We start from the raw sequence: 27141 nt of genomic DNA, 5'->3' as shown, positions 1-27141 counted from the left end.
CTACCACTGTCGCATGAAAGCAGGCCCTCGTCCTCTTGCACCGTCGGGCCATGGCTTCATCGTGAGGCGACATCAGGGCCTCTCTTGCCGCACAGTATTCGACAACGACCCGATTGGCCTAGTCACTGTCCAGTCTCCCGCACGACGCATGCTCCAAAGCGGCCGCCGGCGAAGATGACGACTGGAGTGCTGCCGGAGGCCTATGCGCTGCTCGAAGCACACTTCACCGCTCCTCCCACGCTCCGCCACAGCGATAAACTCTCTCGACGCAGCGACGAGCACCGCAGCTACTCGTCCACAGCGGCGCCGCTGCTTGTCCACGACACCCTACGAGCCGATGACGAGACCGAGTCGGTCTTCAGTAGCCGGCAGCCCACACCGCTGGAACCCCCAGCCGCCGTGAATGGTGCAGAATCTGGCCTGCCGCCCACGCCGCCGACCATGTCGCAGGACGGACAGTCCACGCACGACCCGGAGCCCATGCCGCATGCCGACAGCGTAGTGAGCTCGCTGATGTCGAAGAAGTCGTCGCTCAGCACGCCCGTCAATGCGCGCAGCCCCCCCACGCCCGACCCCAGCCCACCACGAACTGCGAGCACGAATCCCGCACCCGAACGCCCCCACCTGTTCACCTACCCGTCATCGAGAGCCGAATCATTCACAACAGCACGCGAAGAGGTGTCGTCTGAGCCGAGTCGCAGCAGATCCACCACACCCGCCGACCACGGACTGAGCACCGCACCCGCCGACTTCAGACTGAGCACCGTAGAGGAAGACCGAGGACTGGGGCTGGCCTTTGAGCTCGACGAGAACGACGTTACACCAACAGACACAGTGCAGCCCACGTATCCGTACCCAGATGAGGCGGACACAACGGTCGGTGCTGAGGAGGACAAGGGAACCCCGGCAGAGGAGAAGGTGCCAGATCGGGAATGGAACACAGACCTGATGCGAAATGTCACGATCCGCAGGAAACGAACACCGAAATCCTCGCCCGACAAGCATCGCGATCCTCCCGTTGAGATTGTCGAGACGGCATCGCCTTCTCCATCGCCTTCACCTTCACCCAGCCCCAGACCCCGACGCACCTCTGGCTTGCGCGAACGCGTCCGCGAGAGCACGAACGGCCCTGTGACGCCGTCCATCGAGAACTTTGCGCAGTCGATCGGTTGGCCAAGTGACGACACGGTCGCGCCAGAAGTGAGGGAAAGCGAGGAGAGCAACAAGCGCAACTCGACTTCGTCGATGGCTTCCACGAGAGTCGAAGCCAGCATCATCGTCACGCCACCGCGACGGAAGCAGACGCTGCGACACTCGGGGAGGAACATGGCACTCAGAGATGGCTCGCCGACGCCGGAGCGCGGCACTCGACGGCGCTCGAACCGCGACTCGTCGCAAAACGACGATGTGCCTCTCCATCGCCTGGTCCATAAGAAGTTCAACCTCGCCGACCGCTCGAACCGTTTCAGCACCGATTCTACTACCTTGGGCACCGAGCGTTGCACCTCGTCCCCGCTGTCGTTTCGCTCGCGCATTATCGACAGCTCTGCTTCTACGCTCGCCCACCAAGAGTCTTTGCGCAATGTGCTGCAGCCCGCCGCCGATATACTGAGCCGTGCAAGCTCTGTTCGATATCACAATTCCGAGCAGACCTACCACAGCTCTGTACGTTATCACAATTCCGAGCAGACTTACAACAGGCGCATTGGATCTGCGCCAGAAACTACTCGCAAGTCCGCGCTGTCTTCTGCGCCCCGAAACTATGCGCGCCAAGCACCAGTTACGAGCAGCCCTCGTCGTGACCCCATCGTTACCTTCCAGACACCACCTGTCGAGCAGTCCCCAACACAGTCATCAGCCCCGTCTATGTCGTCACCAAGGTCCCTGAAGAGGCGGCAACGCTCGAATGTAGCTGGCGCAAGAAACAATGTTGATCTGGACAGAGCGACATCTGCTTTCCCTCGCGATGAGGTGGGTGAGTCAGCTGAGCAGGATGTATTTCTGGGTGCTAGTGCACCTGTAGAGGAGGTACGCCCCTCCTCTGCGATGCTACAACGGGTACAGAGACTGCTCGCTGAGCGTGATGTGCCGGAGAACGAAGCTGTCTCAGATGTGAAAGAGCCCCCGATGTCGCCAGAGCGGCCGGCCTCGCCATCACAGGAGTACGAATTCTCGCCACCAGTCAAAAGGGGCCCGCGGTCATTACGCCGACCATCTGGCGAGCACAGACGCAGCTCACTGAGCGAAGACCAGGCTTCCATATCTCCAGAGGTCATGATCCGGCCCAGTCTGGATCGTCGTTCAACGGAGGACATGGTCCGGCCCAGTCTGGATTGGCGAAGGCCATCTGAAGACCATGGTAGAGTTAGCTTTGATCGTTCGACTGCTCGCACCGAGGAGCATGGCAGTGCGCGCCACTTGTTCGCCTCTACCACGCCATTCTCGCAGATATCTGACACCCCGTACGAAGTCAGCGAGGCAACCGCTGTCAGCATATTTCCTCACAACAATCACTCCTTGCTGGTTGTGCAACAGGGATCACGTGTTGGTTCAATGACCCCAGAGCCCCGCCAGTTGATTGATGGTGGCCATCTGTCGCCTGAGGATTATTATGATGTTCGATCCTCGCCAACGCCGCCATTCGTGGACGCAAGCGAAGAACACATTGACGACACCGGACACCAGAGTCAGCCCACGTTGACATTCGAGCCGTCGACTCCGCCGATGCAGATAGATTTGCCTCAACCAGGTGGCGTTGACTCGCCTCTGAAGAATCCACGGCCGCCGCCAGAGCCTCCGCAGATCATGTTCATTCCGCCAACACCTGCGGAAGAGCTCGAGAAGGAGCTCGTGCCTGGTCCTCCGAAGCGTTCCGATTCGCATCCTCAACGACGTCTTTCCTTAGTTCAACGAGCGCGGCGTTACTCGGATAATCTTCTACCAACTTTGTTGTCTCGCGCGACGAACAATCGAAGTCGATATGCTAGCGACTCGCACGGAACTCACCGTAACCCAGAGGTGCCGTCCGTGAATGATGAGGAAAATGGCGCTCTTCACCCCTTCTGGAGACCAAGAGGGTTCTGGGATGGTTTCGAGGATGACAGTGAATCTGAGAGTGAAGACGAACTTCACCCAGGTGGGGATACGAGCGATGTCGAGACACTGCCTGATCCACCTAGACGAGCAAACACTCTCAGCAAACGTCTGACAAGCGGCTTCCGTGGTTCAGGGGGGTTCCTCATTGGAAATACGCTCGGTATCGAGCGCCGCGGCACTAACAAACGACGCCATCACATCACCTTACCTCCAAACTTTTCTCGTACACCACGAACACCAACGCCTCCTAAAGTCCTTCAGCGACCGACCATGCCTTTGGGCGCGCACGGGGGCGGCGGCATTATCAAGCGCGAATCAGTGGATAGGAGAAGATCCTCGCCCAGCCTGCGCTCTGACTCTGAATCACCACAACGAAGAGCATCGTGGCGACAAGGAAAAAGTCTTCCGGGGCTTAAAAAATATCAAGTCCAGTACATCGGCTTGTCCGGGGTAAAAGACAAAATTAAAGACCGCAGGCAGGAGAAGCGGAGAGAAAAGATCAGGCAGAGTATTGGGACGAGATACTACGTTCCCAATGCCTCTGGTACCACATAAATCAGCAGGCAGGATGAATTGATGAGCTGAAAGCCATCAGCTCGCCGAGCTGGACCATATAGGAAATCTTCCATCAGGATGTTGGGGCGCTACGGGTTTGCATTTGCTGTATACCACCTTTCTTCGTTTTTGTTTGGACATGCACCACGGTTTACCTTTGGGATGAGTTTACGATCTGGAATCTTTATATATGTACATTATTATCCTAGTAGAGCATGCCATGCATGCTTGTAGCATAGAACGGGTCTGGTTGTCAATACGAAGTCATGAGTTATTCAAGTCTCTTCTCTACCTTGATAGTCTGATGCGCAGCCGATTCGGCTCGTTCCCGCCTACTCGATTCAGAGCTGACGTCACATACCTCTTCCTCTCCGTCCCGTTCGGGTAACTAATTCCCCAAGCATACATACCTACATACATACATTACCGTCCAACATACCAAGTCTCCTCTTCCCCTTTCCTATCCAAATCAAAACTCGTCCACAATGCCCATCGAATCCAAAACCTACATCCTCCCGCCAACTCCTCGCATCCCCAACTCCCCACACCCCCTCATCCACTACCCAGGATTACTCACAGACTTGGTAAAAGATGCATCTTTCACCCCCACCCAAATCTTCGACCTCTTCCTCTCGCACGGCTGGCAAACACAATGGATCGCGCGCTACGGCCCGGACATCCAATCACACTACCACTCGACCACGCACGAATGCATGGCCGTAATATCCGGCGGCAGCGCAACCATACGCTTCGGGGTCGCTGATCAACCGGACTGGAAGCACGGATTACTGGGGATTGGCGAACGGGGCGCGGGGGAGGAAGGGGGCTTAGATATCAACGCGAATGTAGGCGATGTGTTCATCATCCCCGCGGGTGTGAGTCACAAGTGTTTCGCACCGAGTCCAAATAAGCGGCCGTTGGAGTTTCGCCAGCCCGAGGATGTTGAGAGGGGGAAAGCGAGGGAGGCGTTGGATGAGGAGGGTGTGGCGCGGCATAGAGCGTTTTTTGGGGGGGTAGGCGTCGAAGGCGAGTTTATGATGATGGGCGCGTATCCAAAGGGTGGGGTTTGGGATTTTAAGGTTGGGGGGGAGCATGAGGGCAGGGAGAGGGGGGTTTGGGATGTTCCTGTGCCTGCAGAAGATCCAGTTTTGGGAGGGAGTAAGGAGGGGTTGAGAGGGTTGTGGAATTGTTGAGATGCGGTGGAGGGCAGTGGATTGCTTCAATTCTGGTGGCTGTCCATATACGAACATATTACATTTTAGCTTTTTTTGCAAGTTGGTCTTGAGGGCGATGTGTGTCTGAATGCCGGAAGTGTATACCATTTCTCCACTTGATAACTAAGTCTTATGCCTATTGATGGTGTCTGTGTGCCGAAGAACATGATCTGAATCCTGAGTAGGACACATGAATTTTGTGCCAGCAAGCCTATCCTGTGCTCCATGATGCCAGACAACAACGCTATGTGTACCGGGAGAGCAATACAAGCTCTTGTTTTGCTCGAGACTTTGCAGCCACAACAAAAGGTCAGATCACCAATCTGATCAATAGCAACGGGAGAGAAGATAATCCTCGACCTTTCTAGTCATTTAAACTTGTTCTATGATAGCTCTCGTACGCTGAAAAGTAGCGTGTTTAACACGAAAGTTTCAGTGTTCCTCAACTTTCAGTAACCTCCCCGAAATTGTGCCTTCCCGAGGTCGGTGCGGGGCTCGGATAGCGCCCCGAAGACTAGTCGGTGGCTATTTCTTCCTAAGATGGAAGGCCACAGGAGCTCCAACCACCGACTTTAAACGCCATGACAGAGGATGACGTCCCTCAAGGAAACACGACTTCGGACGCCCCAGAAGCAGTCCGGACGAAGAGATCTCGAACAGGCTGCTTGACGTGTCGCACTCGACGACGCAAATGTACGTGATGGGATGATGCCTTTTTTCCGAAGACGCTTCTGTATAGTGCGTTATTCCAAGGGCTTAAATTCTAATTGAGTGATCCAATGAAGCCACCCAATCCTTTAAACTTGTTTCCAGGCGATTTAGCTGCAATGAAATATTGCATTTACAATTCTCTCGTTCGCTATCTAACATCGACCAGGTGACGAGACCAGGCCGACGTGCCAGAATTGTGTAGCAAAGGGGCTCGAATGTCGTTATGCTGCCTTGTATCAGATTCTTGGGAAGAATAATTATACCCCGATGGTGGAGGGCCCGGCAAGGTATGCAAGTGTGCAGGTAGGCTGAAAGACTTCCTTACTCCTCAACACGATCAAATCTCCCATTACATGAACAGGTTTGTGCGAGGTCAGATATGGATAGCATATCAACTCATGAAGCCCCAAGTTCTTCTGGCCGGGACACTGTACGATCCAGTGTAGGTGCGAAATTGGCAGTGTCTGATTCCTAGATATAAACATGTCAAATTTTAGGTTACGGCTGTGCTCATAGGCTGACTGTATCAGTTCGTTTCCGACGGTGATGAGGTGTTCAACGTCGCAAATGCCGGGGGAATGACTGATGCGGATAGGGAAAATGGAAGGCCGATTGCTGCAAACTCTCCAATTAGAAACGCGGCACTTTGCCAGGGACCAAGTTTGCAGGACATGACAAACTTCACTCCGTCTCCAAACAGCTACCAGTCCGCTTTGCACGGGCTGTTGACCTTGGGGTCTAGAGCTACAGCAGGTGATCACGCTGTGGCTATGAGGCATCAAACAGGTCCCCTATCGGAGTCGACGGTGCACGACTTTGCCGTTGAGCCAGCATTTGTTGATGTTGATCATGATGTGGATAGTATGGCTACAAACAACATGTGGCACTCAGAAAGCCAATTTCAGGTCGATGCTTGCACCACGATCCCCACAGAGAGGGCCGAGCTACGTGTGTTCGGCCACATCGTGCCCACAACAAGAGCGAGCAGAGAATTGAGTATCCAAAACACTCTGACTACAATCATTGACACAGCGTACCTTGAACAGCCAAGCCGAGCATCACTGGAAGACGATATGACCCTGCTGAAGATTTACCGCTATCAGATAGCACCTTGGGTGAGCGCGTCATGAAAGTGAAATTTTGGATATGGCTTACATGCTATAGCTCGACATATTCGACAGAGACCAGAGTTTTGGCGTTCAGGTAGCGGTTCTTTCTACAGAATCAGAGACACTACGCAATGACATACTATCCCTTGCCAGAGCAACGCGCGCTGAAGATCGGGCAGCTCCTGTGCATATGTCTTACGTCGACCATGCGGATTTCGGACCAAGAGACTACCTTCGACTAGCAGTGTCGGACGTATTTAGTCTCCTCAAACATGCCATGATCGATCTGGAGGACTTCTGGGATGCGGAGGCGGAGAAGCAAAACGGATTGAAAATGCTTGAAGCGCTATTGCCAAAAATCGACGAGCTACCGTCTCTTGCGGAGCACGTCTACTGGTTGATGGTACGGCTTGGTATGCGGTATCCTAAAGTAGCATATTCCTCAACTGACGTGTAAGTAGAGCTTAGTTGTGTGCTCATGAATGCAACCTGCATCCGACTGCCTCTGCCTTTTCTCGCACAGGGCCGACTGAATTTGGAAAATGGTGGGTCCATGACCCAACGTACGCAAGATGGCATTGCTTTGTGTGTGGATGCAGTCATGTTCTCCCAGGGAGACGATGATCGATGGCTTCAAAAGCGCTATGGACTGAACCGAGTGGATACCTGGAAGGCTCTCGTCCAAGGCTTCAGTGCGTGGTTTCTGAAACGCCCAGATGAGCTCCTTCCCATCATTGAGCTGTATCCAAAGGACGGTATTCAAGCTGACAACGATTTTCCGATTATCGCTTTCACTAGCGGTGGTGCACTCCTTGCAAACCAACTCTATCACTGCGGAATGCTGCTGTTGCTGAGAAATAAGCCTCGTTTCGTGGGGGAGCTAAATCGAAGCTCTCCTTCAATGTCAACGTTGTGGCATGTTCATCGCATTTGCGGCATCGCAATTCACAACGACAGTCCAGCCACGTGGGACCCGTGCCTAGTAGCCTCGCTACTAGTCGCAGCTCAGATTGTGACTCATAGAAGTCAGCAAACGGCTATAATTAATGCTTTAGATAAAGCACAAAGGCTAACCGGCTGGAACGTGTCGCGCCATATCGAGGATTTGCGGAATGAGTGGCGGCTCGCTGATGGCTGGTAGAGGTAATCCGAGCCTTTGCAGAGCCTCTCAAGCTTGCATACATCGCTGTATTGTAGGAGAGTGCACGATAAAGACACATCTCTTGATGAGATTTCGTTTGATATTCAGCCCTCAACAGGCACTTTATAGCCCCAGGTTCGCTCGAGATCGCGAATACGCCACGTAGCCGTCCAACCAGTCAAAGCTTCAATACGGCGTATGGTCTTCACAACCAAGACTTGCTCCGAGGAATGGCTCAAATGACGCCCTGCAATCCAGAGAGGTTGGATGGCGTTGTTCAAACAACCTTCATGTGGGTTCGTTACCGAGATACCACAGATGCGCTTCACGTGCCACATTAGGGAAGCTTCAGGAGATTTGGCAAGGGCGGGTTTGGATCTGGCGGTGAGGAGGAGAACCGATGATGTATGGTATAGTTGATTTGAGGAGATCGCAGCCCAATGTGCGAAGAGAATCTTTGGGAATGGTGCTGCATTATACGTGTCGACAGGCAACAATTCTTTAGGCCGACCTAAGGCCCATTCGGAAAGTTGGCCCCATAGCTGATTCCAGCGATGGTGGAATTGTTTCTCATCACACCCATTGTCGGTGCCCAATTCCACGTACTTGTTACGGTCTGAAATGAGTTCGCAGGTCTTTGCGCAGAGATAGACTGCATAATTGGCGTACATGTCTGGTGACGAATGGCTCCGAAACAAGCTCTCAGCGTCGTCTTCAGCAACATCGGATGGGAGCCATTGAGCGGGCTTCAACAATGTGCTTTGCGTACCATCAGAGATCAGAGCTCCACAAACGTCTGCGTGGGTCAGTTATTATCGACTGTAGATCAGATTCCCTTGCGGACTTACCCATTCGTGCGTAACACCAAAAGACAGGTTGCAATACATCGTCGCTAAACCCATTTACACTGAAGGCATCAAAGATAGCGGCGCAGCCTTCAAGATGGTGCCGCCAATCCTGCGCACTAGCTGAAAACATCTCGAGACAGCATAAAATCACACAAGCCGCTATAACGTGCGTATCTCGAGCCGATAGGAGAGGGGTCAACAGTCGTATTGCCTCCTGATAGAGTTCCAGACTGTCGAAGGATGATTGCATTTTTACTTTACGCTCAAGCTGACGTGCCCCTATGGCCAGAATGGCATAGAATAAAGGGGGTGAGTCCTTGGCTAGAGTAGGAAGCTGGAGGCCGAAGGTACGCTTACAGTCAAACATGTCGAGCTGGCAGTATCTATCAGCTCAACATCTTGCTCATCGCTTTCATGGACCTACCCAGGGCGCGACTTGCGACAAATAGTTCTTCAAGTACTGCACTCGCCTGCCTTGAGGCAACACCTGTTTGATGTCGAATGCTCCATTTGATTCATCGGCATCCTCAGGAGTCGCTGCGCGAGTAGGAGCGACCGACCGTGCAGTAGTAAACAGCAAGGAACGCAGAGCTTCTTGAGAGGCAAGGTAGTCCGGATCGTGCGCAAATTCGTCGAAAGGCCAACTGGATGCGGTGGCTGGCGAATGGAAAGGGTCTATATTCTCAAAACCAAAGTTTTCTATAACCACTGGAGCCGGACCGCATGCATTCTGTTCGATGCGGCGTTTCTTTGCTGGCGGTCCGTCTGTCATAGATGGAGAGCGATGTGGTAGATGATGCATTGCAAGGTAAGCGAAGACATGCGGGTGGGTGGAGAACCCTAGACACCTCTTCGATTAGCCGATATCATGTGATCTGGGTATTGGCTGCAACTCCGAGGCTCGTGATCACCATCACTAATATATTCCTACTTGTATGAAAAGCTTAAGGCCTTGCGCGATGATGTAGGCAGATAAGTAAATAGAGATAAAATAGCACGGTAAGTTTTGACACTTTTCGAGGCTGAATACCCTGGCTGTACCCAGGTTACCCACAATCTTCTTGGCTCATCCAGCATGAAGTTTTTCCTTTTGGCCAGAAGTAATATTCAATTAAAGCTACACGTTAAATTGCCTTTCATTCCGTTCAAGTGTTTGCGAACTGTTCTCAAAGATCGACAAACTCACCCTTCAGTAACGGATCCTCCCGTACCTGCTGCAGATAACTCTCGACCTTGGCTGTGAGTGCAGGAACGTCAAACCCAAAGTACTTGTAAGCGGCTTTGCCTGGCAGACTGTGACCAAATCGCCTCATACAAGCTCCCGCATCTGCCCACCTTTCCCATCCATTCGGGCTGAAAGGCTCAATAACAACGGCGGGTATTCCTTCATGACGACGGAGTGTGTCGCGCTTGTACATTGTGGATTGGGCTTCAAACAAGCGTTGACATGGGAAGCTGATAACACGTGCTTTGATGTTCTTGGACTTCAGCTCCTTGGCCGTGTCAACCGCGTGACACAGCTCAGCACCAACTCCGATCAGCGTGATGTCGGCATCGTCGACCTCCTCCAGAACGTACGCGCCCTTTGCTACCAAGTCTCGACGCGTTTGCTTGAGCTGTGGTAGCGTATGTCTCGATGTTGAAATAATGCTCGGTGTGTTTTTGGCCTCTATTGCTGTAATCCACGCTCCAGCCGTTTCTTCGCTGTCGGCTGGTCGTATATACAGCAAGTTGGGCATAGCGCGGTAGAGGTTAGCTAACTCGATCGGCTGATGTGTTGGACCATCTTCGCCCATGCCAATGGAGTCATGTGTTGCAGCATGAATGACCTGCAGCTGTTGCAACGCACCCATTCGGACTGCTGGAGCTGCATAAAGATAGAACATGAAGAAAGAGGAAGTGACGGGAATGAACGAGTTAGGTGCGAATGCAGCAAGTCCATTGCTGATTGCCGCCATTGCGTGTTCTCGGACGCCATAGTGGATGTACCGGCCACTGTAGTTGCCTGTGATGCCGCAAGTGGTCTTCAAATCAGGCTATTCACGGTCAGTAAAACAATATAAAGCAGGCAAACTGTGGAGCCTTACATGCTGGAAGTCGACTTTGTCTTTCCATGCCATATTTACTGACGGTGTCAGGTCCGCTGTGCCAACTACAAAGCTCTTTACTTTTTCTGCGATGGGGTTTATGACCAATCCGGAAGCCTTCCTTGTCGCTGTGGGTGTTTCAGGGAATGAGCTTGGGATTAGATCTTTCCAAGTCTCGGGCAGGCGACCTTCGATGCGTTGCCGGAACTCCGCGCCTAAATCCGGGTGTTTGGTCTCGTACTTTTTGACCAACTCTTCCCACGACCGCACGAGTTCTTGACCTTTGGCGGGCAGATCCTCGAAGAAAGTTCGAACTTCATCGCTTACAGTGAAATGCTCCTCTGGATTGAAATCATAAGCTTTCTTCATCTTTGCCACGTCTTCCGCTCCAAGAGCGACTCCGTGTGCAACAGCATCGCCTGCAACGGCAGAGCCCAAGCCGATGATGGTTTTCACATTGATAAAGGTAGGTTTATCGACTGAGGCACGCGCCTGATTCAAAGCTGCGACAAGTCCCTCAATGTCAAAGCATCCGTCTTCGATATCGATCACCTCCCAACCACACGCACGCATCTTTGTGTTAACATCTTCAGTGTTTGTGAGATCAACACTACCGTCACAGGTGATCTGATTGTTGTCGTAGATTACTGTGAGGTTGTTCAGTTTCAAATGTCCCGCAAAAGAGATTGCTTCCAAAGCGACTCCTTCTTGCAAACATGCGTCTCCAATCATGCACCAGGTATGATTCGAGACGACCTCAAACCCCGGTTTGTTGTAGTTAGCCTGGAGGCTCTTTGTTGCTATGGCCAGTCCAACGGCATTTGCGACACCTTGTCCGAGTGGGCCCGTCGTAACTTCGATGCCCTCGTGTTCAATCTCAGGATGACCTGGGCATAGTGCATCTACGCGCTCGGAGTGGTATGACTTGAGCTGATCAAATGTCATATCTTTGTATCCGGTAAGATGGAGGAAAGTGTATTGAAAGAGGCAAGTATGCCCTTTGCTCATTAGCGGCGAACTGGGTATCCGGAGATGACCACGACAGACTCACCATTTGAAAGGACGAATCTATCGCGGTTGAAGTACGTGGGAGTATGCGGTGCATATTTCATCACGTACTTCCAGAGTGCAACTCCAATGGCCGCCATACCAATCGCACCGCTAGAACGATTTTAGCTTAACTCGTGGACATGATGGAGCTCCGTACCCAGGGTGGCCGCCATTGAATTGTTGGCAAAGGTCTGCGATCAACAGTCTGAAGGTCTTCAAGACATGATCTTGCTCTTTTGAAAGTTTCTGCACCGATGATTTCTCTAGTCTTTCCTCTTCCTGCAGTGCTTTGGTCACATTATTGCCGTATTCGGTCGATCCATTGACGGCTGGGGAATTCTGAGAGAGATGCATTGTGGTGTACTTTGTGCCACTCCAAGGCTTTGGCTTTGATGATGCGGTCAAAGTCGGAAAGGTTTTCGAGGACTATAAATGCGATGATTTAGCGGTTGCCACTCTCGCAGCTATTTCATCGGAGCTGCATCAAGAGGACTACTATGTATTACCGACCGCGATGCGTCGGGCTGCCAGGTTAGGAAATCCGTTCGGGTAGCAAGCTGTGACGGCTATGTTAGGCGCGCTTGCTTATTGGCCCTGTCGAGCTGATGACTTCCCAATGCAGTAGCCGTAGGCACTGCTTACTGTTTACAACCATCGTCTCATGGCCACTTACCCCCGCATCTGCATCATCGTCTCGAACACGCGTTCGGAGATTCACTTTGCCATCGCGGAACACAGTCCGTAGGCTCTGCGCAAGGATCTTATACGCTATAGTAAATGCAAATCAATCGCCTCTGTTTGCCTGTTCCTCTAACTGCCACCCAAATGTTTGTGCTATGTCTCCTGCAATTGTCCTAGATTCCGCCGCGACCGACGCGGTGCATGCTAAATCATCATTCCAGAGCACGAACAATATGCAACGGCAGATTATTTCCACGCCACTTGCGAATCCATCATTGATGGTCACAGCCGACCATAATCTAAAACAAGAAGAAGCGCCTGTCTATGCCCCGGGGAAAGGAGAAGTTTTACTGCACATCAAAGCTACTGGTGTTTGCGGGTACAACGATCCATCGATCAGGAAAATCCCATGCTAATTGTGGGCGGAATAGGTCTGATATCCACTTCTGGAAACGCGGTAGAATAGGATCGCTTGTAGTTGAAGGTGACTGCATTCTAGGCCATGAAGCAGCTGGTGTAGTTTTGGAATGTGGTGAAGGGGTCATAAGCCTGAAGCCTGGTTCGTCGTCTCATTGTTACTTTCCTTGGATCACGTAATATGAACTCCAAAGTATCGCTAACCAGCTTTACAGGTGACCGAGTGGCAGTTGAGCCGGGCGTTCCTTGCGAGACATGCTTTCTTTGTATGGACGGCCGCTACAACCTCTGCGAAGATGTGAAGTTCTCAGGAGTTTATCCCGATGCGGGCACGATCCAAAGATATAAGACCCATCCTGCACGCTGGTGCCATATCCTCCCTTCTAATGTCTCTTACTCCGAAGGCGCACTCCTCGAACCATTATCAGTTGTCATGCACGGTATCAAATCGGCTGGACTCAGCTTAGGGAGAGGGGCAGTCATTTGCGGTGCTGGCCCAATTGGACTCATTGCTTTGGCTGCAGCCCGTGCAAGTGGAGCGCATCCACTTGTCATTACAGACTTGGAGCCAAACAGACTGGCTTTCGCGAAGACTTTCGTTCCAACGGCAATCACGTACCAAGTTGATCCCAACTTGGACGCACAAAGCAATGCCAAGAACATCCGGGCATTGTTTGAATTCGATAGCATTGGTGAATACGGAGCACCGAACACAGTACTCGAATGCACTGGAGTCGAAAGCAGTGTGATCACTGCTGCGTATACCGTAAGAAGAGGAGGATGTGTAATGGTGATCGGTGTAGGAAGGGAGATTATGAACAATCTGCCATTCATGCATCTTTCACTCGGCGAAGTGAGTTTACTCCTCCCACGTCGTGGTTCTTGATCGACACGATCTAACGACCCGCACAGATTGACCTCAAATTTATCAACCGATACCGTGATACCTGGCCTGCTGGCTTGCAATGCTTAGCTGGTGGTATTCTAGATCTCAAGCCCCTTGTCAGCCACACATATCCACTCGAGAAAGCGGTGGATGCACTACACATATGTAGTGATCTGAGCAACGGAAGCATCAAAGTACAGATTGTCGATGAGCGTGATGATGTGCTATAGCGAGCGCATCATACATAGGAATGTAGCATATAACTTCGAACCCATCGGATTATACGAGCTCCTCGCTGGTAAACCGTCCGACAGTTCGTTCACCACTTCGGCACATATTCTGCCTTACACTAGGCATTGATCAAGATCTCATTGTCATATTATGTCTTTTGCTGGCTTCGTATCCATCGTCGAGCAATCCCACGATCGCAACATCAGAGGAGCCTGAGCCCGTTGTTTAGATGGTCGCCCGAGAATTATCCATGAGATTGACGAGTCACCATACTACACGACTCGCCTGGTGGCTCTGGTTTCCTCATCGGGCTGCCAAGATCACACGCTGACTCGCATGCGCATCAAGCTGTTGTCATGAACAGCACTCTTATGCGCTGCCAATGCACTTGACCTCCAGTCTGTGTTGTAGACATTTTACTATTGGTCTCTTGAACCCTAGTGCCCTGCACCATTCCCATGGGGAGCAAACCCGAACCACGGGGTGGCTCATGGCTAATTGAACACAAGGATTGAACAGTAAGCGAAAACACTTCCAAGGATCGTTTTCAATTGTATTGCATGACTTGCGTCGAGACTGGGGCCCCGCACGCATCCCATGCCATATCCAGACGTATATAATCTTCTTCACAAACGTTCAGATCTACAAGAACACAACTCTCAGTCCCAAGTCTTTAGCTTTCGCGGCTCTCTGTGACGCCATTGTAGTGGGCCAGGCTGGTGTAACGCATTTTCTCTCCTCACATCTGCCTACGACTTATACTCGACTGGGTCATCCGTCCACTTCACGCTAGCACCATGTCCAAACCGCAAAACGTGGAGGTGAACGAAAATATTTCCGATCCGATGCACCCAGCGCAAACATCCGAACTAGGCCATCTCGCAAATCAGGAAGACCATGAGGTGGGAAAGCTTGCATCATTTCGCAAGTATCCCTTTGCTTGCGCGTGGAGTGTATACATGGTCTGGGTGGTCTTGCTCGTGAGCTTCGAGAACCAGGCAGCAGGAAACATCATTGGCATACCAGAATTCCGGAAAGACTTTGGTCATGAGTTCACCGCCCCAGATGGAACCACTAGCTATGTAATTGATGCAAAGTGGCAGTCTGCATTCCAAGGCGCGCCTGTAGCCTCGTAAGTCAGGAGTAAGGATTTTGTGATTCACAGGTTGACTTGTACAGCGCAATCGTTGGTGCCCTTGGATGCGGTGCGCTTGCAGACTGGCTTGGCCGTCGACTGGTGGTAATGGTCTGCATAGCCTTGTCGTTCGTTGCTATCACCATGGAGTTTGTCGCCACAACGAATGAGCTTTTTTTTGGCGGAAAATTCCTGAACGGCTTCCTAACAGGCGCCTTGGCTTCGGTTACAGTCACTTACATTGGAGAAGTTGCTCCACTGAAACTTCGAGGAATGCTCACATGCCTAACTGCTCTGGCTTACACTCTTGGACCGCTTACCGTCGCGCTGATCGTCAACTCTACTGGCGTCTACACCAATCGATGGGCATATCGTGCAGTCTTCTGTGCTCAGTATGGCTTCGCTGCCGTCGCCGCATTGTTTGTGTGGTTCATGCCGGAATCACCTTGGTGGCTAGCGTCCAAAGACCGTCATAGTGACGCACTCCGGGCGCTGAGCGGTCTTGGTCACCGCGGTCAAGAAGGTGAGCGAAAGCTCGCACAAATTGTTACCACCTTAGAAGAAGTCAAGCGCGAAACTGAAGGCGTCACGTATCTCGAGTGCTTCCGAAAATCCAACTTACGCCGAACCATTATCTCGATCGTGCCACTCTCGATTCAGGCACTCAGCGGTATAGCTTTTGCGGCGTCATACAGTACCTACTACATGCAGCTTGCAGGTTTTAGTACGGCGGAATCGTTCAAATTACAGATCGTTCAACAAGTGATCTCCCTTGTTGGCAACGTCATGTCCTGGTATTTGGTCGATCGTGTCGGACGGCGCAACCTGACATTCTGGGGTCTTTTCGTACTGACGATCATCCTCTTCGTCATGGCTGGCCTTGCCACGGTTGGAAGCCCATCTGCGCTCAAGGGTGCCATTTCCATGATTTTGCTGTACTGCTGGTGGTACAATGTCACCATTGGAGCAACCGCTTACACGATTCTTTGTGAGACCAGCACATCTCGACTCCGAGTCAAGACGATTGCAATTGGCCTTGCTCTCCAGAATGCGCTCAACACCATGTGGTCCTTCGTGTTGCCTTATCTCTTCAACCCCGATAAGCTCAACTTGGGAGGCAAACTGGGGTTCATCTTTGGTGGTTTATCCGTGATCTGTATGGTTTATCTGTGGTTTTACCAACCAGAAACAGCAGGACGAACTTATGAAGAGCTCGATGAAATGTTCTCCCGGAAAGTCCCCGCCCGCCAATTCAAGACACATCGCACAGATGCTCAGGCGATGGGTGAAGCAGTCAAGGAGAAGAGTGCATACTAGAATTGATGAAGGCCCCGATTCTGGTATTTTCGTAGTATCTCTACTAATGCAAAAACAGCAGTAGAGGCAATGAAACAATTTTGCAGGGAATTTGACTGCGAGTGCTGATATACTAGAAGATTTGCTTTTATTAACCAGGCCCAGGGTGCGGAACAAGACGAAGACCGGGTGCTTGTACTCTCCTTCAAAGCGTACGCAAATGTAAACAACACGCGGTCATGATGTACCTAGGTACTTAGCGCGCTCTTTTGCTTATCGCACATCTATGAGGATCGGCAAATATGTGGATACCGCTCGACAGTATCGATTCATGGTCGAATGCGCCGGGGAAGGTCTCGCGTCGAAATGAAATGTTGACCTGATACAGTTGGTGCCTAGCTAGGTATACAACGAAGAACAGTTCGCAGAGATAGATCAGTGGCGCAATTAAACCACTAACATACCTACAAAGCTGACGCTGATATCCGCCAATTCCTGCGATTTAGATCCGCGGGACGATCAATCCGCCTCTCCGTGCAGAAGAGCCACAAACATCTGCATCAGCTGCGTGCCGTGGCGCCTCTAGATCCGCGGAGCTAACACTTCATTAGGCAGTCATGACCGTTGTACTACACGTACTAAAATCCTCAGATCTCGAGAAAAACTTCAATTTTGCCGTGGCCAGTGACATATAACCTTGTGTGGAATGCGGATCGTATATGCAGGGCGTTACCTGTCCTGCTGAAGCGAGGTCGCATCCGGCACGTTCTGGGCGTATGGAGTTAGTGGATAAAGTCCTTTTGGGCGTCTGGATATGATATGCTGACATTATAGTAGGTATAAATCAGACTGTACTGCTTGTTGCTTACTCCCTCGCGTTACGCGTACCAGGTAGCCGGTCTTGAAAATCCTTCGCCACCATGAAGATCGCAGTGATCGCCGCTGTCCTCAGCGTCTCCGCAGCTGCAGTGCCTTCCGAGAGGCGGCCAGGCTATAAGAGCGATGAATTATTAGTCACCGGGATGCAGAATCTCAGGGAATATTACTCGAAGAATCCTTATCCAACAACGACATGTACCTTGAAGAACGCAGCTGTCAGGAAAGAGTGGTGCGTACCTGTCTTCTCCCACCACACATACCATTTCTCCGCTGATGTGCGACTAGGAGTACTCTATCCCCGAAAGAAAAGAAAGACTACATCAACGCCGTTCAATGTCTTGCCCAAAAGCCAGCCAGAACTCCAAGCAGTATCGCTGCTGGCGCTAAGAACCGTTACGATGATTTTGTCGCGACCCACATCAATTCCACGCTCTTCATCCACGGAACCGGCAACTTTCTAACCTGGCATCGGTATTTCACGTGGGCGTATGAGCGAGCGCTCAAGGACGAGTGCGGCTACAAGGGAACGCAGCCGTACTACCAATGGGCATACTGGGCCGCCGATCCCGCAAAGTCCCCAGCACTCGATGGCTCTCAGACGTCGTTGGGTGGAGACGGCGCGTACATCGCTGGCAGAAATTCCACATGTGTGCCTTCGCCGGATCAATGCGGAGTGTCGATTCCACCGGGCCATGGCGGCGGGTGTGTAAAGAAAGGGCCATTTAAAGACTGGCAAGTCAACCTAGGCCCAGTTTCTCCAGTTCTGGCGGATATCAAGCCGAACCCCGAGTTCACTGGGCTTGGATATAATCCTCGCTGTTTGCGGAGAGATATTTCCAAACCTGCTAGTTCAGGCTGGACAAAAGACAGCGACATCGTCTCCCTGATCCAGTCGAACCCCGATTTTCTCTCCTTCAGCACGAGAATGCAGGGGGATTTCCCCAACGGCTTCCTCGGCGTGCATACAGGTACCCTATCCCTCACAATTTCCTTAACCCAACGCAACTAACCCTCCATCCTAGGCGGCCACTTCACCGTCGGCGGCGACCCAGGCGGTGATCTCTTCGCTTCCCCAGGTGACCCTTTTTTCTTTCTACATCACGCCATGATCGATAGGACGTACACCAACTGGCAGCATCTGGACCTGGCGAAGAGACAGTATGCGCTCGGTGGAACGATTACGCTCAACAACATGCCGCCGAGTCGGAACGCGGAGTTGAGCGATGAGATTGACTTGGGGTATGTGGGTGTGCCGGTAACGACTATCGGGAAGACGGCGAATACGTTGGCGGGGCCGTTTTGCTATGTTTATGCGTGATGTGGTTCTTTACGTTGGTAGAGCGCATGATACATGCAAGCTTGTACGTTCAATTGAAAGCCTGTACTTGCATTAAACAGAGTGGACCGACTTGTTTATAAAAAAACACACTGAAGGATACGCATAGGAATCGCGAGATGAGGTGCCATCATGAAGAGCAAATAAGCTCACCTTCAGACCATTTCGAGATCACAAGTGATCGAAAGCACGTGGACCCCTGAAGTTGACATGATTCCATTGACTAGACTGGTATAAAACAATAAACAAGAAAATAGTGTAGAAGAAGAGGAAAAGGAAGATTCATAGGAATGTAGTCCAGGGCCACAGGATATCCGCCACTTCTACCTTCCACCCCAAACACCCTATGCAAAACTATACCTGCTCCCGAGCGCAACACCGTCGACCCACTCATCCACTTGCTTCTCCCCACACAGACTCTCGCACCCGCTCATCCTCCTCAGTCTGCTAGCTTTCTAAGCCCCCGGAGTGACACTGCTCCTATCTCTACCTCGACTCAGCAGTTTCCTGCCAGTACTTTCCTTCTTTTCTGCTCTCGGGCTCGTACTCCCAACCATGCTCGCTGCATCCGCGTGCACAAAAGAGCTCTTGATGACCACCATGCCTTTACCGACACCCACATTTTTCTCGCCACCAGCGCCCTGGTCGTCGATAGTGAAAGTGCCTTCGCCAAGTTCCTCGTCGCGCCCGAATTTCTTATGGTCGACGACGGAGATCTTGAAGAACGCATCGGCTGTGCATGAGGCCTTGAAGGTTTCCTCTGAAGCGTCAAACGAGACATTACCAGTAGTCGTCTTGTGATGATCCGTCTTGTGTAGCTCCTTATTGCCAAGCTTAACGTGGACGCGAATGTTGGTGTTTGCTGGAAAGCCATCAGCGCTGACGATCGAGATATTAGCAGTGCCAGCCTCGCCGCCACCAGGAGCGCCACTGTCGTTGAAGCGGCTAGCGAAACTTTGTGCGCCCCAGCTTTTATGGCGGTGGTGGTTTGGTGAAGGCTGGGGGGCAGAGCCGTCGCCTTCGATCGATATGATGGGCGTATCTGCGGACGGCCGACCAGATGACGAGTCAGGCCGGTCAGAGCCATCTTCTTCGGTAGCGCCACGCGACTTCCTGCGCTTAAAGCCACGGCCGAGGAATGTGCCTGCGCGGACGACACCACCACCAACAAGAGCGGCACCTTTGCCGACTCCCTTGACAGGTGCACCGACAACTTTTCCTGGTAGGGCGAATGTCCCTGAGAATGTGCTTGAGCCTTGCCTTGAACGCACGACATAGTTGGGCTTGAAAAGCATGCGGAGACGAATGACACCCGACTTTCCGTCTAGCCCCAATGTAACCTCTTGAGGCGTAAAAGGTTCCAATATCTCCAGGTTGATGGTTGATTTACCCAAGAAGTCGGCCTTGTCTCCAAAGTCCCAGTCGTATACGTTCACGACGAAGTCAGCCGCGGTTCGGCTGCGCACTGGAACTTCAAAGTACTCGTTCCAAGCTGGGTGAAGGGTCTTCTTCTGCGTTTTGGTCTTGTACACCTCCTTATCGTTAAGCATGAACTTGCAATACGGGTCCGAGAAGCCGTTGCGGTCAGCTGCTGGGAGGTCTGCAGCATCGAGAATGTCAACACGGAGCGTGCCCTGGTTGTTGAAGGACTCGCTGGGATCCAGCCGCATTTTGACGGGAATATACTTGAGGCTGACGGTGATCTTGTTGTCATGACCATGCTTGTCCTTCAGAATCAATTGAGTCGGGGTGTACAAGCACCTTCGGAGCGTATCAACAGTGTTGCCTGTAAGCTTAGCAATAACATGATCCTCATCGCCATCGCCGTCTTTGTTGATGTGCTCAATAAGCCGAAGAGTGATTTTCGAGAAGTCAAGTTCGCGGATCATAACATCGCCCACTGTATGAAGTCAGCTATGCACTCAGGTGATACAGCAATATTCGTACCTTCGTTGAATGTCATGTTCCTGTTCTTGATTTTCGCAGTCGAGTAGCTAGCATATGCCATGTCATCCATAAGGACATCGACATACGCGCCAGTAGTCGAGAACTCGCCGTCAATAAGCTTGAAAACGAGTAGACCAGATTCTATCGGAGGTTAGCACATACTCAAAACGAGGATAAAAATACGGATGTAAAGCTGCAGGTCGGGGAGGACCAACTCAACCAGCGATATCGCTCCGCATCTCCACCTGATAGGCGCAGCTTACCATACTGCTGAATGTCGTCAACAGTGAGCTTTAGCTTCTCAACCGCCTTCTTTTCCGGTGTTGTCTCATCTTGGTGTTCTTCGTTACGCTCAAGCGCCTTGGCCAGATCGCCTTCACTAGTTTTATGCGAGCTTGCAGTCTTCATGGAGGAAATGGTTCCTGCCGTCTCCGATCGAGTGACGGCCGCTCCTGATGCAGTCGAGATAGTTCGAGAATGGCCCTTTGCTGCACTGCTTCCGTTGGAAGTGACTGACAAAGGACGGGAGGCGCCCTCTGGTGTGGTGGCCTTTTCCTTCTCCTCTTCGTCCTCTTCAGGATCCCAGGTTGGGTATGTAGGGTAGAATGAGCAGGTGTAATTCAGCTTGCCTTTCTCCGCAGCGTGTCCAGCCATTCGAAGAGGTCCGGCGATCGGCTGCTTCTGCTCGTATGCAACATACTCGCCGCTTTCGTCTTGCTTAACGAAATCACCAGCCAGAAGCTCGATGTGGCCAAGGGAGCGATCCTTACCCAGGTTCTCCTCATCCATGACTTCCAAGGTCAACTTCTCGCGAACAGTGTGAACTGGCACGTACACAACCTCGTCCCAGTCAGGGTTGAGATTGTTCTTGAAAGTGACCGTCCGACCCTTCTCGACGCCAGAGAGCAGAACGCGAACATATGGATCAGACTTGCCCAGCTTCTCCAGGTTGCGCAAGTCGCGAGCACTCTGGAAGTGAAGTCTCATCACTCCAATAGGAGTGAGGTAACCACCGGACGCCAAAGAACCCTTCAAAGCGACCGGCTTCCAGTCGAGCTTCATCTTCACTCGACCAGTATGCGCTCCGGCAAGATTGTACCACTCGTGACCCTTTGCCATGAGCTCTAGCATATCGTCGACAGCAATCTGGTATGTTCCCAGTATAGGATCCGCAGCAAGGTCACGGTCGTCCTTGATTACTAAACCAAGTTTCGCCTTCTTGCGATCGGTGATGAGCATCTCTTTGGTCGCGTCTGGCCCAGATTGGGCTGGTTTGTTCGCTTCATGACACGCGATTTGTGCACTTCACGACCGTTGAGAAGCAATACAGCGTAGGGACTGAGCTGACCGACTATGCTCTTGCTGCCGTCCATGTCTTTGGCTTGCTCAACGGTAAATTTGATGATGCCGGTACGTGACTCTGGTGGAGGCTCCTTGGTGCCGTCATCCAGGGTTGTGCCCTCAAGAACGGGGAAGAAGCGCACATCAGCTTGCAAAATGCCGCGTGGTCGCCCGCCAGACATGATCTCAATGTGCATGTTCTCATGGTCAGTGTCCTCCTCAAGCTGCTCCAGCGCAAATGTCGCAGTACCAAGCTCCTTATCCTTTCGGATATCGTTGTAGTCAAACAGGTTGATTGTCAAGGAGTCTTTCAAGGAAGTGACGATAATATTGACAGTCTCGTTCCAGCGAGGATTAGCATTCTCATGCACCGTCTTCGTCTTGGCCAGAACATTGCGGTTGTTAATCGACACAGTCGCATACGGATCGGGAGTGCCAGAAAATTTGTCGGGGTTCTTGAGACCCTGCGCGCCATGGAAGTGGACTTGAAGCACACCAATGGCCTGATCAACCGGGTTGCCTGCAAGCATCTTCGCAATTTCGATGGGGAAGACGTTGGGGTCGTACATCATGGGGCCGAGATTGGCGTGGATCTGCTCCTGAATGAACGACTCAAGACCGGGAATAAAGTTGATGTCGAATCCAAAGGTCTCACCGCCCAAAGGTTTGCATACGTAGTCGATGGTTGGGCGCTCCAGGAAGCACATCTCGACCTTTTCGATGTGCGGGAATGGCAACTGGAGCTTGAACTTGAGGCGCATCATGCCGGAGAAAGCCATGTCCTCGACAATGACATCCAAGCCCTTGCTGACCAAACCCTTGCCGATGCGGATCTCCAGCACCACCTTGGGATTAATCTTGTTCTTGATCTGCCTGGAGGTGAGATCAGCCGTGTCGTTTGGCGTGAAGCTGAACTTCCAGTCCATGAGCACAATGTCGTCCTGTGTCTTCGGGTACGTCTTCACATGCTCAAGTCGCGGTGGTTTCGTTCCAAGCACAAATGTTTTCATCTTCAAGCTGTCGAGGAAGGCTGGAGTCGAAGTCGACAGCACCTGGTCCACGGAGCCCACAATGGTGTCGCACAGCACGGGAGCATAGATTGGCCAAAACTTGACTAGGAAGCTGTTGATCCACTCCAGGCTCTCTGTGTCTGTTTCCAGCTTATTTTTGGCCATCTCACGGTTGAGGTCGTCGCGAGCATTGCGGCGCACGCGACGAATCGAGGTTCGGTAGTATGTGCCACACACGGCCATGATGATCATAACCCATCCCAGACCGCCGCCCAGGACACCTATGACCCAGGTGCTTAGACAGGCGAAGATGATGACACCCGTGTTGTGGTACCAGTCGCCATAGAACTTGTCTTCTATGCGGCCCTCGAGCCATGTCTGGTGGTCGAGCATTGTGCCGTCGTCCTGGTCCTTGTCCTCGGAGCCCAGGCCATGCCGAAGCGCGGGGGCCCATCCTACACGCCCCCCATCGCGCGTCCTCGTCGAGCTCTGGGCGCATGGCCATTCTCTTTCTCGCCATTCGCAGTTGGTGGGTCGATGGCGCTGGCCTTGGTGGGGGTAGGAAGATCGTATGGGAGGGGAGCGCCTGAATCGTCTGCATCAGAGACCAAGGCCGTGGCATTCTTGTTCCGCTCGTGGTGGAAGCCGGGCGGTACTCGTGCTCGTGCCTGGGGCGCGTTTTTCCTCTGGGCTGGCGTCGGGGTCGAACTGGAAAGCTGCGCTGCCGCCTTTGCGAGCTTCATCCACAGCTGTCTTTTCTGCTTGCTGCGCCGTGACACTCGAATCTGCGTCCCGGGCAGCCTCAAAGGCACCCTCTGACTTCAGCTCGTTGGCGCGTGCCTCGGTAGCCATGCTGGCAATAAGCAGCAGACGCCGACCCGCTGTGGTTTCGCGGCAAGATGATGGGAGTGCAATTGGGCGGTTTGCAACCCAGTTGGAGATCAGAAAGCGGAAATCACGTCGCAGTGAGAATGCTCAACAGATAAACACCGCCGAGCTCCAGGTCGCTATCGTGTGCAGCCACAAACCTGCTTCCGTTAGTCTAGCCGCATGCTACCATCTCCCGCAGATGGCTGGCACTGACCTCCCCACTCGCTCGATTCACCAATTGGGCGTCACCGGAGCTGCTGCTGCGTGCGGCTGAGCTGGTGAAATCTACAATTGGGCCCGCTAAGAGGATCAATGAAGGAACGAATGAATGAATGTACAAGTGGATGGGTGAGTGAATGGCTCTGCTGACAATGTTGAGGTTGTGGAGCTATTGATCGGCCACGATGCGCCGAAGAGAGAAGCTTTCCACCGTGCCGGTTCACCCTTGAGATTATGACGTGTTGCTCTCTCCCCCCCGGTCTGATCAGCCTGATCAGCCTGCACTGCCACCTCTCGTCTGAATTACAGTATTTGGTCCTCAGGGGTTCTCTGTCCAAACAAGCGAACCTCGACGAGACACTATCAAGAGCTAGCCGTAGCTCAACGGACGTGTCGTGTCCACAGATCCACGTCTTACTGCTCAAGCACGTGTCAGCATCGTCGGCACCACCGGGCATATCGCCGCACCATTAAGAGACACGCAATACTCAGACGTATGCTCGGCCACAATAATCAAGTTCGACGCAATTCAAGCTCCTCATGGGCTGACAACTGTCATCTCCCGCCCCATGCAAGCAAGCATCAGCTCTGCGGCCATCGATCGACGGGCTCGCTTCTGCAACATCCACGCGCGCTGGCGCCACATGTGTTACCCGGCCACACCACTGCGTGGTACATCAACCACCTTCACAGTGCACACGCCTGCGCATCCGAAACTTGTTTGAAAACTGCTCGTGCTATGTCTCAGACAATGCCGCTGTCTGCTGCGGTGACAATACTGGTCTTCATGACTACATCAAAATGGACATATGCACCCAGGTAAGAATTATATAGTAGTCAAAGGCAACTTGCACGGGTATCTAGAAAATTCTCAGAGCAAGTCGCGCCTGAGTGAATTGAGCTACACCATACCTCGCGCCACAAAAAATCCAGACCCATCCCCAGATTCTCCCGCGACCCACAAGTCCGCACTAGAAGCCCTAGGCATCAAACCTCTCCTCCGCGGACCCCTCAAAACTAGAATTCCTTCAACATTCGAACAAGTCTTCCCCCTACGCCCTCCCTGCTAAACTATTTAGTAAGGATCGCTTACAACTGGATATCTCCTGCCAGAGACACCGTCTTGCACTCCACCTTGAACATACCTGTGCATTCTGCGATCCCGATCTCTTTCCCTGCTGTGATCTCGCGACCGATCATAGTGCCCCCGGTCCTCCCAATCTGCATTCTTGCCTCGGTCTCGACCCGCATCTCGATCGTCCCAATCATCTTTCACGCGATCGTGACTCCGCGTTCGGGCTGTATCGCGTTCCCCTTGTCGTTCGCGGGGGTATGCTGCGTCTTCGGTCGATCGACGGCGGTGCCGGGAGCGATGGCTGCTGCCCGTCCCCATGTCGTAGGATATTGTCTCTCTGTCGCGGTCTCGATCTCGTTCGCGGTCGCGGTCACGATCACGATGGTGATCGCGAGAATATGGCGGGTCAGCCTCTCGTGGCGGACTGACAGGACCGGCCCACCTGAGATTCTGTGGAACAGGTCTGTAATTTGTTACCCGTGCAGGCATTGTGGGCCTTCTGTCATAATGATTCCGCGCCTCCATTTGCGCCACTTGAGTCGCAAACAAAGGCGACTTTGTTGGCCCATATACTGGTTGCGGGGATGTTGCTTTGGAAGACGACCGACTTCCCGGATACTGCGCGTGTGAACTGCGACGATCGCCTTCGTAGTAAGTGGGGAAGTAGTCGCGAGGCGGCGTGGGGTCTTGAGGCCTGCGTGGTGGCAGCTCTGGCGTCCGACGTGGCGAAGGTAGGTGCTCCTCGTCTGACTCCGAGTCTGTGTCTGGCAGCGAGTCGTCTCGTCGGGGTCTTCGAGGACGCTTGTGCACGCTATATCGTGATGACGGCGGGTTGGTTGCGGTTGGGGTCGCATCTTCGTCAGAATGGCTATCGCTGTCGTACCGCCCCGGTATGCTCTTTTTCCTGTTTTTGAAAGGGTTCAGCATGTGCCTTACTCTGGACGTGACTGCCTCGGCGCCGATGGGGTAGATTGCGTCTTGTTTGGATACATGGCGCATGAAGCCCGGTCGAGGTCGAGCTTTGCGGTACATGGGGTCTTCGAAGTACTTGAAAGCGCCATTGCGCTCGTCAGCAGAAGAACCATCTCCGTCGGTCGAGATTCGCGGGCCTGCTTCAGCAGCTATGTGTGCCCTGGCCGCCTCTTCTTCTGCTTCTCTCTTGAGTCTGGTAGCAACACCTTCGTACCAAGTCTCCATTGCGTCGTCTGGCTTGTCTGGAAAGCACTCTTTGGGCAGCACTTTGGGGAAGAGGCCGCCCGATGCTGGATCCACCACGTCGTACTTTTCCACCGCCCGCTGCAAGAAGGGCACATGCTCTTCTGGGCCCAATAGCAGTTGTATCGTCTGCCATGTCACGAAACCCTGCTTCTTGAGCGCAGGTATGCTTGGAGCAGAATAGCCGTCGTCAGTCGGGGCGGGTTGCAGGCTGTGGAATGCGCCGAGAGAGCGATAGATGAATGCGATCGAAGACGGCGGCGTGTCTTTGAAGAGGACGTCGTAGTTGCCGCCTATGTCGCGATACCAGGCTGCGATTTGCGACGGGGTGAGGTCTGGCGATTCGCTGGGTTCGAACTTGCGGCTCTACAGTGGCATGGTCAGCAATGGGGCCGCTGCCATAGCTATGCGCGCCTTGAACGTTCCACAACTTACAATCAGGTCTGCAATCCCCTTGAGCAGGCGGTCTAAGAGTGGTGTGCCGCATTTGTCTGGTTTGAATAGGTAGCCCCAGTACTCGTAAGCTTCACGGTGCGTCGCGTCTATGTTGGCAGCATGCTGCTCTTGATTCTGGTGCGCTTCTGAAGCCATATCATCGATTGGCGCCTACAGTCGAAGCGCTCCAGGCCGGGTCATATGCGTACGCTCGTGCAGACCAAGGGAGGTTGGGCGCTCGTGAAGCTGGGGCGTGGCACCGAGACCGAGATGCCCCGCGGATGGATGATCCTTGAAGTCGTGCAACGCGATATGCGGAACGCGATGGGCAGGGAGGAGCCGCTGCTTATGCATTTG

General features: G+C 52.7%; 11 protein-coding genes across 11 annotated transcripts; 7 read left to right on the top strand and 4 right to left on the bottom strand.

The window, feature by feature from the left end:
* Nucleotides 1-174: 174 nt before the first annotated feature.
* On the top strand, nucleotides 175-3651 carry SNOG_09856 (hypothetical protein; the record flags this gene model as incomplete). Its single annotated transcript, XM_001800090.1, has 3 exons — nucleotides 175-1665; nucleotides 1690-2028; nucleotides 2065-3651. 3 exons carry the CDS (start codon nucleotides 175-177, stop codon nucleotides 3649-3651), a joined length of 3417 nt encoding a protein of 1138 aa, XP_001800142.1.
* A 485-nt stretch (nucleotides 3652-4136) lies between these two features.
* Nucleotides 4137-4844, top strand: SNOG_09855 (hypothetical protein; the record flags this gene model as incomplete). Its single annotated transcript, XM_001800089.1, has 1 exon — nucleotides 4137-4844. One exon carries the CDS (start codon nucleotides 4137-4139, stop codon nucleotides 4842-4844), a length of 708 nt encoding a protein of 235 aa, XP_001800141.1.
* A 602-nt stretch (nucleotides 4845-5446) lies between these two features.
* On the top strand, nucleotides 5447-7826 carry SNOG_09854 (hypothetical protein; the record flags this gene model as incomplete). The annotated part of the gene is made up of 7 exons (XM_001800088.1): nucleotides 5447-5558; nucleotides 5743-5863; nucleotides 5988-6018; nucleotides 6107-6691; nucleotides 6741-7098; nucleotides 7147-7588; nucleotides 7754-7826. 7 exons carry the CDS (start codon nucleotides 5447-5449, stop codon nucleotides 7824-7826), a joined length of 1722 nt encoding a protein of 573 aa, XP_001800140.1.
* Nucleotides 7827-7930: 104 nt separating this feature from the next.
* SNOG_09853 (hypothetical protein) lies at nucleotides 7931-9476 on the bottom strand (the record flags this gene model as incomplete). Its single annotated transcript, XM_001800087.1, has 3 exons — nucleotides 7931-8622; nucleotides 8675-9047; nucleotides 9099-9476. 3 exons carry the CDS (start codon nucleotides 9474-9476, stop codon nucleotides 7931-7933), a joined length of 1443 nt encoding a protein of 480 aa, XP_001800139.1.
* A 364-nt stretch (nucleotides 9477-9840) lies between these two features.
* Nucleotides 9841-12165, bottom strand: SNOG_09852 (hypothetical protein; the record flags this gene model as incomplete). The annotated part of the gene is made up of 4 exons (XM_001800086.1): nucleotides 9841-10710; nucleotides 10762-11708; nucleotides 11813-11922; nucleotides 11969-12165. 4 exons carry the CDS (start codon nucleotides 12163-12165, stop codon nucleotides 9841-9843), a joined length of 2124 nt encoding a protein of 707 aa, XP_001800138.1.
* Nucleotides 12166-12472: 307 nt separating this feature from the next.
* On the top strand, nucleotides 12473-14025 carry SNOG_09851 (hypothetical protein; the record flags this gene model as incomplete). Its single annotated transcript, XM_001800085.1, has 4 exons — nucleotides 12473-12552; nucleotides 12924-13051; nucleotides 13125-13675; nucleotides 13822-14025. 4 exons carry the CDS (start codon nucleotides 12473-12475, stop codon nucleotides 14023-14025), a joined length of 963 nt encoding a protein of 320 aa, XP_001800137.1.
* A 798-nt stretch (nucleotides 14026-14823) lies between these two features.
* Nucleotides 14824-16478, top strand: SNOG_09850 (hypothetical protein; the record flags this gene model as incomplete). Its single annotated transcript, XM_001800084.1, has 2 exons — nucleotides 14824-15158; nucleotides 15206-16478. The coding sequence occupies 2 exons, from the start codon at nucleotides 14824-14826 to the stop codon at nucleotides 16476-16478; spliced, it is 1608 nt and encodes a 535-aa protein (XP_001800136.1).
* An 899-nt stretch (nucleotides 16479-17377) lies between these two features.
* Nucleotides 17378-18654, top strand: SNOG_09849 (hypothetical protein; the record flags this gene model as incomplete). The annotated part of the gene is made up of 4 exons (XM_001800083.1): nucleotides 17378-17565; nucleotides 17706-17983; nucleotides 18191-18304; nucleotides 18359-18654. The coding sequence occupies 4 exons, from the start codon at nucleotides 17378-17380 to the stop codon at nucleotides 18652-18654; spliced, it is 876 nt and encodes a 291-aa protein (XP_001800135.1).
* Nucleotides 18655-19168: 514 nt separating this feature from the next.
* SNOG_09848 (hypothetical protein) lies at nucleotides 19169-23822 on the bottom strand (the record flags this gene model as incomplete). Its single annotated transcript, XM_001800082.1, has 7 exons — nucleotides 19169-19179; nucleotides 19220-20572; nucleotides 20620-20760; nucleotides 20883-21872; nucleotides 21968-23425; nucleotides 23446-23565; nucleotides 23639-23822. 7 exons carry the CDS (start codon nucleotides 23820-23822, stop codon nucleotides 19169-19171), a joined length of 4257 nt encoding a protein of 1418 aa, XP_001800134.1.
* A 988-nt stretch (nucleotides 23823-24810) lies between these two features.
* On the top strand, nucleotides 24811-24954 carry SNOG_09847 (hypothetical protein; the record flags this gene model as incomplete). Its single annotated transcript, XM_001800081.1, has 2 exons — nucleotides 24811-24878; nucleotides 24924-24954. 2 exons carry the CDS (start codon nucleotides 24811-24813, stop codon nucleotides 24952-24954), a joined length of 99 nt encoding a protein of 32 aa, XP_001800133.1.
* Nucleotides 24955-25636: 682 nt separating this feature from the next.
* On the bottom strand, nucleotides 25637-26940 carry SNOG_09846 (hypothetical protein; the record flags this gene model as incomplete). The annotated part of the gene is made up of 3 exons (XM_001800080.1): nucleotides 25637-25765; nucleotides 26071-26715; nucleotides 26785-26940. The coding sequence occupies 3 exons, from the start codon at nucleotides 26938-26940 to the stop codon at nucleotides 25637-25639; spliced, it is 930 nt and encodes a 309-aa protein (XP_001800132.1).
* Nucleotides 26941-27141: the final 201 nt, after the last annotated feature.

Source organism: Parastagonospora nodorum (assembly GCF_000146915.1).
Source record: "Parastagonospora nodorum SN15 chromosome Unknown scaffold_15, whole genome shotgun sequence".
Lineage (NCBI taxonomy): Eukaryota > Fungi > Ascomycota > Dothideomycetes > Pleosporales > Phaeosphaeriaceae > Parastagonospora > Parastagonospora nodorum.
Note: the sequence above shows the minus strand (reverse complement) of the source record. Positions and strands in the feature narration are given on the sequence as shown.